The sequence below is a fragment of the Cetorhinus maximus genome, chromosome 15 (assembly GCF_964194155.1).
Source record: "Cetorhinus maximus chromosome 15, sCetMax3.hap1.1, whole genome shotgun sequence".
Classification (NCBI taxonomy): Eukaryota; Metazoa; Chordata; class Chondrichthyes; order Lamniformes; family Cetorhinidae; genus Cetorhinus; species Cetorhinus maximus.
Window position 1 is genome coordinate 71,452,742 of NC_135893.1, and position 18,100 is coordinate 71,470,841.

The 18,100-nt window shown below is 42.0% G+C and overlaps 1 protein-coding gene across 3 annotated transcripts in view; it reads left to right on the forward strand.

Moving 5' to 3' along the window:
• Positions 1-8,398, forward strand: part of rnf216 (ring finger protein 216) — a 187,634-nt gene extending 179,236 nt beyond the window's left edge. For 2 of the 3 annotated variants that reach the window (XM_078558614.1, XM_078558615.1), the window contains exon 18: positions 7,770-8,398. In XM_078558614.1, the coding sequence (XP_078414740.1) occupies positions 7,770-8,251 (482 nt within the window). In that variant the 3' untranslated portion in view covers positions 8,252-8,398. Of the gene's footprint in view, positions 1-4,579; positions 4,731-7,769 lie in introns of those variants that run through there. The other variant, XM_078558616.1, reaches the window with a different exon arrangement.
• The last annotated feature ends 9,702 nt before the right edge of the window (positions 8,399-18,100 follow it).

The following is an 18,100-nucleotide window of genomic DNA, read 5'->3' on the forward strand; positions in this document are numbered from 1 at the left end:
CCACGCACAAAGCCATGCTGACTATCCTTAATCAGCCCTTGGCTGTCCAAATAATTGTATATCCGATCTCTCAGAACACCTTCCAATAATTTACCTGCTACTGACGTCAGGCTCACTGGCCTGTAATTACTTGGTTTATTTTTGGAGCCTTTTTTAAACGACAGAACAACATGAGCTACCCTCCAATCCCCCGGCACCTCTCCCGTGGCTAACATTTTAAATATTTCTGCCAGGGCCCCTGCAATTTCTACACTAGTCTCCCTCAAGGTCTGAGGGAATATCATGTCAGGCCCGGGGGATTTATCTACCTTTATTCGCTGTAAGGCAGCAAGCACCTCCACCTCTTTAATCTTTATAAGTTCCATGACACTACTGCTTGTTTCCCTTCCTTCCTTATATACTATGCCAGTTTCCTAAGTAAATACTGATGCAAAAAAACTGTTTAAGATCTCCCCCATCTCGTGAGGCTCCACACATAGATGACCACTCTGATTTTCAATGGGACCAATTGTGTCCCTTACTATCCTTTTACTTTTAATATACTTGTAGAAACCCTTCGGATTTACCTTCACATTATCTGCCAAAGCAACCTCATGTCTTCTTTTTGCCTTCCTGATTTCCTTCTTTAGTACTTTCCTACTCTACAAGTACCTCATTTTCTCCTTGTTGCCTATACCTGCTATACACCTGTCTCTTCTTCTTAACCAGATCGCCAATATCCCTTGAAAACCAAGGTTCCCTATGCCTGTTAACTTTGCCTTTAATCCTTACAGGAACATGCAAACTCTGCACTCTCAAAATTTTGCCTTTGAATGCCTTCCACTTACTGAACACATCCTTGCCAGAAAACAACTTATCCCAATCCACTCTTCCTAGATCCTTTCTGATTTCCACAAAATTGGCCTTTCTCCAATTTAGAATCTCAACTCGAGGACCAGACCTATCCTTATCCATAATTAACTTAAAACTAATGACATTGTGGTTACTGGACCCAAAATGTTCGCCTACACATACTTCTGTCACCTGACCTGTCTGGTTCCCTAATAGGAGATCAAGTATTGCATCCTCTCTCGTTGGTACCTCTATATATTGATTTAGAAAACTTTCCTGAACACATTTATCAAACTCCAAGCCATCCAGCCCTTTTACAGTACGGGAGTCCCAGTCAATATGTGGAAAGTTAAAATCTCCTACTATCACAACTTTCTGTTTCTTACATCGGTCTGTTATCTCTCTACAGATTTGCTCCTCCAATTCTCTCTGACTATTGGGCGGTCTATAATACAACCCTATTAGTGTGGTCACACCTTTCCCATTCCTCAGCTCCACCCATATGGCCTCTGTAGACGAGCACTCCAGGCTGTCCTGTCTACGCACAGCTGTGATATTTTCCCTGACTAGTAATGCCACTCCTCCCCCTTTCATCCCTCCCCTCTATCACGTCTGAAACAACGGAACCCCGGAACATTGAGCTGCCAGTCCTGCCTCTCCTGCAACCAAGTCTCACTAATAGCAATAATGTCGTAATCCCACGTGCCAATCCACGCCCTAAGCTCATCTGCCTTTCCAACAATACTCCTTGCATTGAAATAGATGCACCTGAGAACATTTCTATCACGTACAAACCTTTGATTTCTGTCTAAAATGCATTCCTCGCTTGACCTTTATCCTCCTCCACCTCACTATCTGCTCTAACACTCTGGTTCCCCTCCCCCTGCAAATCTAGTTTAAACCCCCTGGAGCAGCACTAGCAAACCTACCCGCAAGGATTTAAGTCCCCCTGCAGTTCAGGTGCAAACCATCCCGTCGGAACAGGTCCCATTGTCCCTGGAACAGAGTCCAATTGTCTAGAAACATGAAGCCCTCCCTCCTGCACCATCTCCTTAGCCACGTATTTAGCTGCATTATCCTCCTATTTCTAGCCTCACTAGCACGTGGCACGGGTACCACTCCTGAGATCGCAAACTTCAACTTCGCACCTAACTCCCTAAACTCTCTTTGCAGGGCCTCCTCCTCCTTCCTATCCACGTCATTGGTCCCTACATGGACCACGACATCTGGCTGCTCACCTTCCCTCCTGAGAATACTGAGAACTCGATCCGAGTTATCACGGACCCTGGCACCAGGGAGGCAACAGACCATCCGGGATTCTCGATCTCTCCCACAGAACCTCTTATCTGTCCCTCTAACTATCGAATCCCCTATCACTACTGCTCTCCACTTTTCCCTCCCTCCTTTCTGAGCTGAGGGTCCAGCCTCGGTGCCAGAGACGCAACCACTACAACTCTCGTCCCTAAAGTTCAGACAGAATTTAACTTTTCCATCAACATGCCATTTCAACAAAATTCCTTTCAATAAACAACAAATATCCAGGGAATCTGCACAAAGTGCAGTGCTAAAAGAAAGTTGTTTTTTTCACTGCTTTATGTAAACTAAGGGAGTGGTAACTTTACCCTAAAAGTTGAAACTTTAGCAAGTAAGCTCACTTTGCATCACTACATCAGCTGCATTAACAGTGCTGGCAAACTCTCAACTTCAACTAATGAATGCCATGAGCCCAAAAGACGTTCCACCTAATCAGTGCGTCTGCTCTCTGCAAATCCAAATTTAACTGCTTCAGCTTTTTAGGTCCATAATGCCAATAATTTGGGAGATTGTGGGTTTTATCCTGTCATTTTTCTCTATTGGAGGATAGATGTAAATCAACTTGTTCTCAAGGAACACACTGTGACTCAAAATACTGCCCCAGTATGATGTGGCTTATTCAAATGACTGCGTTGTACAGAAATGATCATTTTTGATTTCGTATTCATTGTTGAAAGGATAGGCATTGCAATGCCATTGTGTGATGCCTTCCTGATATTGGTTCGTGAAAATAATTGCAGGAAATATTAGAACAATCACCCTAAGTGCACCAGCAATGATAGAAAGTTTCTATTGCAGAGTCATGAGAGTTGGTCATTTGTCCGTCTCCTCGTTCAGGCAGTGGTGCATTTATTTGCCATGATACTCCAATTTGATTAAGTGTTAAATGTTGTGGCAAGATGGATTTTTGCCTGTGTTGACATTTTTTTAACTTGTATTTCTGTGCTGTGTTAGGATTAACTCCCGGAGTAGCTTGCCTGCAGAAGCTATCAACTCAAAATAGACAGTTTGTTTTGGTGCTCTGCTTTTGGGGAGAGGGGGCAGGAGAGAATCTGAGGTATTAATTAATCATCCCAAAAGATAATTCATTTACAATCTAAAACTCCCTTGTTTGGTTGAAAATTACCCATTGTCTTACAGGCATGAGTTGTGACATGTCTTGCATAAGTTGTGCTATTCCGTTTACACCAAATAGTCTTAGGAAGGGAGTCGGGCAGCTTTCTGAAGGGCTTCCTGGTGACACGTCATGGGCTAGGTCCTGCACCTCGCGATAATTCCTATTTTGTACACCTTTGAATATAAGCGGTGGGGGGAAAGGAGGGACACACCCTGATTAGCTGGAGCTCTCTGCGATTGAGTAGTTGGAAGGCAGGAACTTTATCTTGGAGTAACAGACTGAGGCTGGCAGAATGTGTGTGAATTGCACAGCCAGTGGCCAATAATCTTCCTGTGTTTAAAGGCCTGAACCAGCATAGCCAGAAAGAATAAAGCTAGTACATGGGCTTCTGTTTTAAGAAGCTTGAAAGTAAGTTGCATATTTGTAATTTTGTACTGAGGAGTCTGGGAATATATACTTGGTGTTCAATTCTATACTGTTCATTTATTTCTAATGTAAATAAATAACTTACTGTTTCAGCTTCCCTCACTTTCATGTGGTCCACCTCCAAAAGTTCCCTTCCTCTGCCTCTCTGTCTCCATTTCTGGGGATAGACTGCCTACTAATATTTATTACAACCCCTCCGACTCCCACAGCTACCTTGACTACACCCCCTCACATCCTGCTTCCTGTAAGGACTCCATTCTATTCTCCCAGTTTCTCTGCCTCCGTCATAACAGTGCTTCCGACGTGTGTTCCTTTTTCTTCCACCAAGGTTCCGCCCCCCACCCCCCCCAACCCCCTCCAACCCCCTCCGATTGTGATTGACAGGGCCCTCAACAGTGTCTGATCCATTTCCCTCATTTCTGCCCTCACCCCTTCCCCTCCCTCCCAGAACCACAATAGAATTTCTCTTGTCCTCACTTTCCACCCAATGGTCTCCGTATTCAAAGGATCATTCTCTGCTATTTCCACCAGTCCCAGCATGATGCCACCACCAAGACATCTTCCCCACCCCTCCCTTCCCAGCGTTCTGAAGGGAACAACACCATGGTTCACTCCTCTATCACCCCAACACCTCATCCCCTTCCCATGCAATTGCATGAGGTGACACACCTGCCCCTTTACCTCCTTCCACTTTACTGTCCAAGGCCCCAGCGATTTACTTGTTGTACTTTCAATTTAGTATACTGTATTCGCTCACAATGTAATCTCCCCTACACTGAGGAGACCAAACGCAGACTGGGTGACCGCTTTGTGGAGCACCTTCACTCAGTCTGCAAGCATGACCCCAACCTTCTGGTTGCTTGCCATTTCAATTCACCATCTTGCTCTCAGGCTTACAATTCTGTCCTTGGCCTGCTGCAATGTTCCAGTGAAGCCCAACACAAGCTGGAGGAACAACACCTCATCCTCTGATTAGGTTTACAGATTCCTGGACTCAATGTTGAGTGCAACAACTTCAGACCACGAGCTCTGTCCTCCAGTTTGAATTTTTGTTCCTCCACCCACCCCCGCACCCCCACAGTGAGTCTGTACCTTGGTTTCATGTTTTTGCTTCCAGAGCTGACCTTTATTCTGCTATTAACACCTACTGCCAATGCTTTGTTTCTTTACTCCTACCATTTCCACTCCCTCTTGCCTTTTGTTCCACATCTTTGTCATTTAATCTCCCCCGCCCTCTAACCTATCCCTGACCTTCCCTTTTGTTCCACCTGACCCTCCCTGCTTTTTCAGTAGCATAAAACCCATCATATTTCTGCCTCTCTTCAGTTCCGAAGAGTCGCATTGGACTCAAGACTTTAACTGTTTCTCTCTGCACAGATGCTGCCAGACTTGCTGAGTTTTTCCAGCACTTTCTGTTATTATTATTTCAAACCCTGTGTCTGAAACTATTTAGTTCATCGTCTGTAAAGAAAAGGAATTTCCTCTCACCTCCGTTCAAGCCCCACTCCAGAGATTTGAGCACATAATCTAAACTGGCACTTCAGTGCAGCACTGAGAAGTGCTACACTGTCAGAGGTACCATCTTTCAGATAAGACACAAAACCAAGGCCTCTTCTGCTCTCTAACATAGACAGTAAAGATTCCTTGGTGCAATTTTGAAGAAGAGCAGGGGACTTATGATGTTCTGGCCAATATTTATCCCACAACCAAAGCCTAAAATGCAGATGATCTGACCACAACATTGCTGTTTGGGGAGTCTAATTGGCTGCCATGGTTTCTACAATGCAACAGTACTTCAGTATCTACAATATTTCGAAAATAATTAGACTCAGAATCTTGCAGAACAGACGGAGGCCGTTCAGCCTATTGTGTCTGTGTCGGCTCCCTGAAACAGCTATCCAATTAGTCCCAATCCCCTTTCTTTCGCCATAGTCCTATAAATGTTTAATTTCAAGTATTTATCCAGTTGTCTTTTGAAAGTTATTATTGAATCTACTTCCACCATCCTTTCAGGCAGTGCATTCCAAATCATCATATCTTGCTGTTTTTAAAAGAATAATTCCGCATGTCACCTCAGGTTCTTTTGTCAATCACCTTAAATCTGCTTTCTGTCGTTAATGATCCTTCTGCAAATGGAAGCATTCATTCAATTAAATTATTAATGATTTTGAAGCCTCTATCAAATTGCCTTAACCTTCTCTGTCCAAGGGAGAACAATCTCAGATGCTCAGTCTCTCCACATTATTGAAGCTCCTCATCTCTAATACTATTCCAGTAAATCTCTTCTGCACCCACTCCAAGCACTTGACATCCTTCCTAAAGTGTGGTGTCCAGAATTGACGCTAGACTGACTGGCCTGTAGTTGCCAGGGTTATTCCCCTCCCCATTTGTAGACCACCGTTGTAATTTCTGTATTCAAATATGAACCTTACAATTGTCATAAGCATCCTTTTTACTGTCTCATTTTAACCTCTATATCTTTAATAATCCAGGGATCTGTAGCTTTGGTTGCCCTTTCCTACGGAAAGGGAATGTGTCTGCTCTATAAGCATCTCTTTGTAGGCCTCCCATTGTTCAGTTCCTGCTTTGTCTTCAATTTTTGATTCCAATCCACCTGGACCAGATGCCTTTTCAACTCACTGAAGTTAGTCCTCCTCTAGTTAAGTATTTTTATACTTAATTGTACCTTGTCCTTTCCATAATTATTCTAAACCTGGTGATATGATCGCTGAAACATGGTCCATTGCCCACGCCATTTCTCTAAACTAGATCTAGTACTGCTCCCTTCCTCATTGGGCTATAAATGCACTGATCAAGAAAGATCTTTTGCCTGTCACACTGTTACTAACCTATTCCAAATTAAGATAGTTGAAGTTCTCCATTCTCACTATTCTGAACCTCTTGCATCTTTCTGTAATTGCCTGCAAATTTGCTCCAATCACCACTTATTATTGGATGATCTATAGTATGTAGCCAGTAGCAGAATAGCCCTTCTATTACTTAATTCTAATCAAATAGCCTCTGGCCTTCAACTGCATCAACCCTTTCCAATTCTGTAATAGTTTGTTTGATTAATATTGCCACCCATCTTTTTTTTCCCTTCCCTATCTTTCCTGAAAATTTGTAACCAGGAAGTTATTTGAGCCAGATCTCTGTTGTTGCCACTATATCAGTTCCCTGTGGCCACTTGTGCCTTCAACTCACCAACTTTATTTACCATACTTCATGTGTTTACAATCCATACCCATTTTAGCCTGCCTCACATTTACTCCCTATCAATTCTGCACTTCCAATTCTGAACTGTTCTTTTATTATTATTTTTGTTATTATTTGCCTCTCTCAGACCTCTATGCACTTTGTTTCTCTTCTGCCACATTTTGTCCTGGTGCCCATTCCTCTGCCAAATTGTTTAAACCCTTCCTCCAATGTACTAATTACTCCTGTAAGGACATTGGTCCCAGCTTTGTTCGTGGTCCCAGCTTTGTTCGAGGCCTGCCCATCTTGAACAGATTCCTCCTACCCCACAAATGGTCCCAATGCCCGAGGAATCTGAAGCCCGTCCTTCTGCCCCATTTTTCCAGCTACATGTTAACTTATCCTGTTATTCACACATTCACTAGTGCATGGCGCTGGGAGTAATCCAGAGATCATCATGTTTGAGATGTTGCTTTTTAACTTCCTCCCTAGCTCCTGAAACTGACTGCGGTACCTCAGTCCCTTGCCCTCCTATTACATTAGTTCCCATATGAACCACAACTTCTGGCTGTTCCCATTCCCCCCTCAAAAGATTTTTGCAGCCTCTCAGTCACAAGAAGGACTTTGGGATGTTCTGAGGCCATGAAAGGTGCATATAAATGCAAACTTGCGCTTTCTCTTTTTTTAATATGATGCCCAGATCATTGTACTGTTTATATAGATGATGGACATAACAAGGTGCACTTTCGATTGCAGGAGATGCGAGATGGTGAACCTGAAATTATGTCTAGTGTGAAAACTCTAACTCTGACAGTGTGTTCTCTCTTTGTAAATACCCGCTTTCTAATGCAGTAACAATTTTTTGCTTTGATTATACTTAATTTAGAGCAAGCTGTGAAAAGGATTGGGCCTCCTCCTGAGGATCCTCCTCCCAAGAATGCAAGAATTGAAGAAAGAGGCCAAGCAATGCATCCTGGAGTGAATTTTAACCGCAATGACCTTCCTCGACCAGCGCCAATGATTCCTGAATTTCCCCCTATTCCACCCGTGCCCCATCATCTGCAGGTCCCCTTTCCTCCTCCTCCCTATTTTCACTTCAACTTTGACGCTTTACAGCACATTAATTTTGAGCACGAGTATCCCATGCACTTTGGTCCACAGCCCTACCACCGCCGCCATCGCCATCAACATCACTATCATCACCGCCACCATCATCATCCTCCTGAGCCTCCGCACCATCATCATCCACCTCACCATCACCGTGATGGTCCCCATGGACACCCAAACGTGCCGCCAGTTTACCAGCCACCACAGGACCGTATGTTGTTCAACTTTGTACCGAGACCAGAGCAGCGTAACCTTCGATGACCAGCATTGCCCCTGTAGACTTTATTTTGAGCCAAAGAGACCTTTGGTGTTTGTTGTTTGGTGAATGTTTAAATGAAAGGCCACAGATAGATTTACTGTAAATACTGATCAAATAAACCATACTTTTTTCCACTTGCAAAAGACAAAGATTTTGTTCTGTTTTTTTTTAAAAAAAGATCAAAATTTTTCTTGGATAAGTATTAACAAAGAATAAAATGTTTTCATTACAAACAGATGTTTGATTCCAAGGCCTGCTGTTTACGTCCAATTCCCTGGCCAGTGTGTATTGGTCACGTGCTACTCACTGAAGCAATTCATAATGAGTGCTTGTATTTGTTATTTGTCAAAATGGAAGAGCAACAACCTAAATCCTACATTGAGACTAGTTACATGGCTATTTATAGCTACTGTCTGTAACAAATCACGCGGGGCTGTTACTGGAAGCTGAAGGGGATGCAGCTCATACATCCACTTGGTGTCAAACATACAATATGCCCAAAAACAATCATTCAAAGAGAACGGTAGCATAGTGGCAATGTTAATCCACTCACAATCCAGAAGCCCCGACTAATTCTTCAAAGGAATGAGTTTAAATCCCACCATGGTAGCTGGTGGAATTTAGATTCAATTAGTATCTAAATCTGGAATGAAAAACTAGTTTCAATAATGGTGACCATGAAACTAACAGGTTGTTTTTAAAACAAAATTTGGCTCACTTATGTCCTTTGGGAAGGAAATCTGCCATCCTTGTCCAGTCTGACCTATATGTGACTGCAGACCCACAGTTGTGTCTTAACTGCCCTCTGAAATGCTCCAGTGACCCAGCAATTCATCTCAAGGGCAATTGGGGATGAACAACAAATGCTGGTCTTGCCAGTAAAGCTCACATCCCATGAATGAATTTTAAAAAAAACTCCCTCCAACATGCACCTAAAGTACAGGTTCCACGCACCCCATGATTGGATGTATGTACAAAATTGAATGGTGTGACCTCCCTTGATGGCTCACTGAGTAAGTACAGCTTCTAATATCCATTCAAACCGAGAAGATCTTTGATTCCATCTCCACTTTGTGCTGGGATAACCAATTTCAGAAGGCCACAATGGGACATTGCAATTGTACTCAAGGTATTAAGGTTCATATCACCATTATTCATTGGCGAACCCTGATTAATTGTCCCTCAACAAACATCACAAGAATACAGGGGGTATGAATCCTTGGTTAGAGCACAGCTAAAATAATGTGAGCACCTCAGAAAGGACATATTGACTTGGAGTTTGTTGCATAGATTTACCAGAATGATACATGGGCTCCAAACGTTAAATTACAAGGAGATGTTATACAAGCTAGGGTTGTATTCCCCAGAATTTACAATGTTAAGTGGTGATTTGATCGTATTTTCAAGATATTTAGAGAAGCTGATAGGGTAGGTAGAGAGAGAAACTATTTCTGCAGATTGTTGAGTCTTAGTCTTGGGGGAGGTCTAACAATCAGAGCCAGATCTTTCAGGAAACACTTCGACATGCAAAGGGCGGTACAAGTTCGGAACTCACTTCTGCAAAGGCAATTGATGCGGATCAGTTAATTGCAAATCTGAAATTGATGGACTTTGATTTACCCAAAGGTATTAAGGGATATGGGCCAAAGGTCCCACATCAACCATGATCTCATTCAATAGCAGAACTGGCTTGAGGGACTAAATGGCTGACTGCTGTAAATCAGATTGTCTGGAATTTGACACCTCCATATCCGGAAGGGTTTGACATCTCCATACCAGGAAGGGAGTTTGACACCTCCATATCCAGAAGGGATTTTGACACCTCCATACCCGGAAGAGATTTTGACACCTCCATATCCGAAAGGAACGTTGACGCCTCCAACACCTCCATATCCAGACGGGTTTGACGTCTCCATATCAGGAAGGGAGTTTGACACCCCAATATCCAGAAGGCAGGTTGACACCGTCGACAGCTCCATATCCAGAAGGGAGGTCAGACAATCTGGTTGCTACGGCAAAGAGATATTCACACAGCAGCAGCTGTTTAGATTCAGTTAGCCCAAGCCAGTGACCTAGCCTCTAGCACCTGTTCTGGACCTCCAGGACAGGCAGCCCTGGATGATGTGATGAGGAACTTTGTTTATAAGTTGCTGAGACTTCGACCAGGCAGTTCTGCCACATTCCTTTTGTTTTGATCACTAGAATTGAGATAGGCAGCATTGCAAACTCCATAAAAATGATCCAGTTCAGTGATGAGGTTGCTTTGATGTGAAGTAATCATAAAAACAATCCTACTGCACTCAATCCAACAAAGCAGATTCACAAACTAAGCATTGATTGTTCTTAAAGGTTTAGTGATTGCTTTCTACTGTTGTAGCATGTACTCATGATGACATTTGAATACTGTAGGTAGTTACACTGAGTGCCACCTACCCCCCCCACCCTTAGCTTCAACTTAGACCTTTGAGTAGAAATTGAGTTTAGCAACTGTATATACCACATACAATTTAAGGCCTTGTTCCTGTTTTGCGTATACAATATTCACTTTAAGATTACATAGTAGAATTTACAGCAGAGAACAGATTCCATTCTTCTTCACTACCTCCTCTGTCGTCAGTCCACTTGGTATTATCCTCCTGGTTGCATTCACCCATCTCAGGTGGATTTAATACAGCAGATCAGCCATGATCTAATTCAATGGTGGACTAGACTTAAGAGATTGCTTGGCCTAATTCTGCTTCTAGGTCCCCGAGTCTCAAAGCAGCCATCTCCTACTCGGTACCCTTCTCCTTTCACATCAGTGGCGCTATAAAAACGCCAGTTGTAGCTTTCTCAGCAAAGGGTCACCTTTTCTGTTCTTGATGCCAATCAGGATGCATTTGATGTGAAAATTCAGTGCCAGGCATTACACTGACTGCACTGATATCAGTTAAATTATTTTCGGAGAGAGCTTTGACCCATCGTGTTACATTTCTACCATACAATACTCAGAAGTTGCAATCCTCACAGAGAGAAACCCGCCCCAGGCCAGCTCAGTATGGATTGCATTGTTAAAAGGAAATTGCTCCTCTCCGAGAAGGTCACAGCTCAAGTATGCCCAGTCCCAAAGTAGATTCCAGGTTGCAGGAATTTTTTTTGGTTTGTTCAACGACAGTAATCCATTTGTTCTTCACAATCTTGTGGGACAGTGAATTTAGTGAATGCCTTTTCAAAAATAACCAACACGAAGCACTGGGTTACCCCAGTGTCAACTACCAAAAACCAAGCAAAAGGATCCCCTTTTAGAGAGACACTAATAAAGAACATAACCATAAAGCAAAGGAAACTTACAAACATAATATTATTACCAGTCCTGTCCTGGGCATGCAAGCTCATTGTTTCATTTATAACTGGTTATTAACTGCAATTTGGGGTTTCCCTTCCATTGACCTGAGTCATGTTTGCAGTTATATTTTTCTGTTCATACCCCAGTGTTTCCTTTATTTATTTTTCTGCTTCCATTAGGACCAGGCTTCGTACAGCAGTGACATTATTGAATGGTTCAGATGCCATTATAATGTGCAGGAGTAAAGCTCAAGTGGTTTCTTTCTTTTATTGAAAGGTCAATATTAGACTCTGGCTGCTCTCTCTCTCATTATATCCAATAATTATATTTTCAATTTTTTCATTGATTTTTTAAACTTTTTTTTTAAACAAGCTGTGTTCAACCACAGAGCACAAACTAATCTACTTCTATAAACTTTCTTGGTGGTGAGATCACTGTGTTCTAGGTGCTTTTACATTTGGTGCTTCTGTAGATCAGGTTACAGGAATATGAGCATTGACTCCAGCAGTAATGTTCCTTAACATTGGTTTCCTTAGCCCAGTATGATTGCCAGCAGATTTTGGATCTGTGAATCTGCCATCGGGCTATAAGATTGCTTATTGAACAACATTTGTGCTGTTAACACAGTAAAACATCCCAAGGTGCTTCACAAGAACAAATATCAATGACGTAGTGTTTAGACTTTTGGAGTGAATGCATGAATAAATAGCTCTCTTTATTTAAACACATGAAAGCTTGCTGCTGTTGTTTAAATTGATCGCGTACACTCTGGGGACTAAGAAACACCACATCTTCCTCGCCACAAAATTTGACATTGAGCCACGTAGAAAGATATTAGGAATGTGACCAAAAGCTTAGTCAAAGAGGTAGGCTTAAAGGAGCACCTTAAAGGAGGAGAGAAATAATGAGATGCAGAATTTTAATTCCAGGGCTTAGGGTGTCAGCAGCCGAAGGCATGGCCACCAATGGTGGAAGCATGTATATTGGGGATGCGCAAGAGATCAGAATTAGAGGAGTGCAGAGATTTCAGAGGGTAGTAAGGCTGTAAGAGATTACAGAGATAAGGAGGGGCAAGGCCATGGAGGGATTTGAAAACAAGGATGAGAAATTTAAAATAGAGGCATTGCCAGATTGGCAGTCAAGGTCGATTAGCAAACGGGTGATGGGCGATTGGAACTTGTTGCAAGTTAGGATACGGGCTGCATAGTTCTGGATGAGCCTAAAGTAAATTCAGGAAACTGGTCCTGTATGTATGTACACTGAGCCTTATATGTCATATCAAACAACCCAGCAGCTAACACTGACTATAAAGGGAGTGATTGAGGCATAGAGATTGCTGCTGCTGAGGCATGAACAAGAAATTTGTAATAAAACCAACATGATTGGGCAGCTTTATAACAGGAAGTTGTAAACACTGATGATACAGGGCTACACATGGTTCTGTACTGAATCCAATCTGTTTTTTCTGCATCTTAGTCCTAAATCAGGATAATGTTTTTATGTTGTGTCACAGACTGGGTGCATGCTGGCTTTTCATACCAAACTTAAATGCAAATATTCCAAAAAGGTACGTACAAACAGACAATGGGATGCAGAAGAAATAAAATTTGCAAATGCCAGAACTCTGAAAAGAAGATTGTTATGGACAGGGTCAGGAGAGAACTGAAACCTTGTACCCTTTCCCTTACTGTCTGTAATCAGTGCAGTTGTGGAGAGAAAGATGTGTGTTTCTTAGCCCCCAGAGTGTGTGTGATCAATTTAAATAACAGTAGCAAGCTTTCAGGCGTTTAAATAAAGATAATTATTTATTCATGCATTCGTTCCAAAAGCCTAAACGCTATGTCATTCACGCACACACACACATACACAAACACACCAGAAAGATACTGTTCAAGAGAATAGTACACTTTTCACAGAATCATAGAATCTTTACGATGCAGAAGGAGGCCATTTGGCCCATGGAGTCTGCACTGGCTCTTTGAAAGAGCAGTCCACCTAGTCCCACTCTCTAGTCTTATCGCCATAACCCTGCACATTCCTTTTCAGAGGGCAATCCAATTCCCTTCTGAATACCTCAATCGAACCTGCCTCCACCACTCTCTCAGGAAGTTTGTTTCAGACTCCAACCACCCTCTGGATGAAAAAAACTTTTTCTCACATCGCTTTTACTCCTTTTGCCAATTATTTTGCAAGTTGTAAGGAAAAGAATAGTTCATAGTTCATGTGTTTGGCTCATAGAGAAACCAGTCATTACGTGACCCGGTGAAGGTGGTGTTTTCACTCCGAAAGGGTAGTTCAATATCTATGTTCCTATTTCAGGGATTATTGTAAGATTCCCTTGAAGAGATGAATGTTCAGCAGGTTGGGGAGTTAGTTACTCCCAGTTTCTGGGAGGTCAAGTTTTTTTTTAACAAGTGGACTTGGAATAGGAATCAGGCTGGGAGACTTTTTAGATGTGTCCAGGTTTAAAAAGGCGAAGGTATACTGCTTTTTCTGCCACTGATGTCTTGCGGCTGGTGGTTCGTGTAGTCTCACTGAGTTTCTTTTCTGGTCCTGAGATAAATACAATTTGTTATCTGAAGACCATTTCATTCACATGATCAACTTCTATTGTCCATTCAGAATGATCTGGAAGTCCGAAACTATGGCTACATCAGGGGGGCAATGGATGAGTTCTTCACACTTACTCAGGAAGAATTGATTTCTGCCCAGCTGTCATTGTTAAAGTTAAAACTTGGAGACATGGATTCTGGACTTGTGTTTTTGGTAAATCCACAACCAACAGCAAGTGTAAATTCCACAGAGAGTATTTGTTTTGGTATGTCTATTCAAGTGGAGGCACTCCACCCATAGGCATTCAAGTAGGATTTTTCTGGAAACTAGAGGTTGTCTGTGTAGAAATTGCATGAGTCATTGCAGGGGTCACTCGGCAATGCACATTCATTTAAATAAAAGAAAGTTCAAGAGAAGTATGTACCTGAGCGCAATCCACGCTTGAAGTTATGAATAGGACATGCCTTCACTGGGCATGATAAGGTGAAATGCTAGATGTATAAGGAGATCACAGCATCAGCAAAAAGAAGATTGGTTCACCTTTTGGATGCAATTACTTGTCAGAGCTGTAGAGCTGAGAAAAGAGGGGAGCAAAAAGCAAGAGTTGCTCCAGTCAAAGGGTAGTTTAATGGGTTCAATGATCTGAAAATTGCCTCATCAAAAAAATGGATTTGCATTTATATAGCACCTTTCTTGACCTTGGGATTCCAAAGCACTTTACAGACAAGTCCATTTCACTGAGGTGATCAAAAGGTATTAAGAACAAACAAATTGCTCAGGTGCTGAAAAGGCACAGGAGAAGACCACACAAGGAGAAAATGGAAAATAATACACTCTATCAATTTAAAGTTGTTTTAATTATCTATTTTGATTGTTATTTAACATTCAGAACTGTCTACAGAATTGGGAATTAAATCTTGATTTATACAGGCCACATAAATGAATGTTAAATACTAATTTCATTAGAGCTCAGCTCTGCTCTGTGTAAGTTGTCACTGGAGAGTGGATTGTTATTAAGACCTGGTTTCCCTGCTGGCAATGGGAAGTTATATAGCCATCACAGAGATGTACTTGTGTAGATAATTGATGACAAGACACAACATTGTTGCCACTGCAGAGATTTTAAATAGTCCTTGTATTCACCCTGAAGCCAAACGGAAATGAAAAATTACAAGACGTACCACTATGGCTGGCATTGTTTCTTACGTTATCTTCTGCACTTCACTATCCCCCAGCCTTCCACCCCTTTCGGATCTTTTGCTTATCAGCGTTATTTTAAAATACCCTCTTTGATCACCTGTCATCATGTAGAAAACACCTGTGCTTACTGATATGCATAGGCTCCCAGCCTGACAATGCTTCGACTTTAAAATTCTCATCTTTGTTTTCAAATCCCTCCAAGGTCTCACCTCTCCCGATCTCTGCCAGACCAAAAACATGCTAAGACCTCTGTCCTCCTCCAATCTTGACCTCTTGTACATCCCCACTTTCCTTTGCCTCGCCTTCAGTAGCCTCAGTCCTAAGATCTGGAACTCTCTCCCCTAACTTCTCTCTCTCTCTCTCCTCCTCCTATAAGTCATTTCCTAAAACCTACCTCATTGGCCAAGCTTCTGATTACCTGTCCTAAAATCTCTTTGTGGCTTTCTTTCAAAGTTTGTTTGAGAAGTGCCTTGGGGAGGGGGTGAGTTTCTTACATCGAAGGTTCTGTATCAATACGAATTGTTATTATTGCTCTTACCATGTATGTTACTTCTCAGTTAGCTGGCAGGATCATCTTGGAGGAAACAGACATCCCCAGCTCCTCCTTTCCACCATAAACTGTATTTGTCAAATTCCTTCCCCATTCTCTCGAAGCTCACCCTGGTGCTAAGAATAAGGGACTCATGGATTTCTTTATATTCCAAAGCTAATACTATCTATTCAACTGACAATCCATTGCAGCACTGAGGAGTGCTGCACAGTTGTAGATGCGGTCTTTCAGATGAATGTTATCAAAGCCCTGCCTGCCCTCTCAGTTGAAGCAAAAGATCCCATGGCACGGTTCAAAGAAGAGCAGGAGAGTTACCCCTGGTGCCTTAGCCAAAATGTATCCTTCAAGGAACATGAGAGATACAAATAATCTTATGATCTCATTATTATTTGTGGGAGTTTGCTGTGAGCAAATTGGCTGCTGTGTTTTCTATATTACAACAGTGACTACAATTCAAAAGTACTTCATTAGGTGTAACGTACTTTGGCATATCCTGAGGTTGTGAAAGGCACTATGTGAATGCAATATGTTTTTCTTCTTTTAAAAGTTTTACTCTGGAATGCTGTCTTCACCCATCACTAATTCTTCTGTCCTTGCTAAGGTTGCCACAAACTGCTATACTCAGAACTCCCTGCTTCAATCACTTTGAGTCCATAGCACTGAGACCATACTGTTCAAAACACCAATGATATTCCCTGGAACTATGATCATGACATGTTTTTTCTCTTGATCTCTTTGGCCTTTGGGCCAATCAATTTGACCGTTGGTGATGTTTTGACAAAGTGTCCCATAAAGTCTCCCAATATGTTTCGGGGTCCTCTTCACAGCTCCACCAGCAATGACCATGGTTATCCCTTTAAGTGGTGAGTATCGCTCCATATTTCTCCACCTCATGTCCCCCAGAGTCCACCTAATGACAATGCCCTCTAATGGCTACATTCCTACTCACTTTGATGTAGCCATTGCATGTTGTGGAATAGTTTCTCCTGCCTGGTGAGTACAGTCAGTTTAGTGTGTCCCAAAGTTTCATCCTTCTCCCAATTCCATTCCTTATCTACATGTGCCCTCCTGACAACATGATCTGTAAGCTGTAAAGATTAGCTTCCATATGTAAAGAAAGAAACACTGGTATTCATATTTCACTTTTCCCATCCTCGAGACATTGCCAAGCCCATTTTAGCCAATCTTAGTGTTTAGAAGTGGAGGCAGTTGGTTCTTTGTAGGAAAATGTGACGGTCAGTTTGCTTTTTGCAAGTTCCCATGAAAGGAATGATCAGTTTATCTGTTTTGATGATGTTGGTTGAGGGGTGAATGTTATTGAGGACACTGGAGGAATTTCCAATTTGCTTTTCTTCAAAAATATGCCATGAGGTCATTTACATCAGCCTGAAGAGTTAAGGCATGTTTAGCACATCATTGGGAAGACAACATCTCCGACAGAGCAGCACTCCCTCAATGCTGCATTTAAGTGTCAAACTAGATGATATGCATAAGCCTTGGGCTCGAACTTTATCCACAATATTCTGACACAGAACTGAGAGTGCTACCAGTGAGTCAAACTAACATTAATCAACTTTAACTCACTGACATTGCCTTTAACTCTAAAACTTTCACTGTGCAGTCTAACCTGCTGTTTGCAGATGAGCTAGAAGTTTCCACAGCTTAGTGTTCGCATGGCAGAAGCAATCGTGTTTAACTCTCATCAGAAGCATTCCACTTTGACCCTCAACTCCATCTGCTTTCCAGGTTGCCTATTTAGCCTTGATAATTTTGATAAAACCTCTCTCAGCATTATTGCAGACACAACTGTATTTTGGTGCTGCCCATTAAATAAAGTTGACTGATCTCATTCTGAAATCATTTAAATTCAGTTCTTATTAGTACAGATACAGAAATCCATCAAAACCTAGGAATTCATTTGGGATTCAGATCCTTTAAGCATGCAATACTATCAGAGTCAGCCAATGTATGGGAGCTGCTGTATTACGTTACTGCCACATGCAGTATTGTGTTGTAGGATTTGTCTCATGTCATGGATGCTTAGCCCTTAGTTACCCTATCAGCAATCCCAATTAGGTCATAACACAGCTTTATTGTAACAGTTAACAGAATCAATCACACACACAGTATTCAAACAGCAAATAACAGGTTGATCCAAGCTTCTGGACAACAGTGCAGTGTGAAAAATCTTGTTCAAAAACATGCTGTGTTTTACAAAAATAG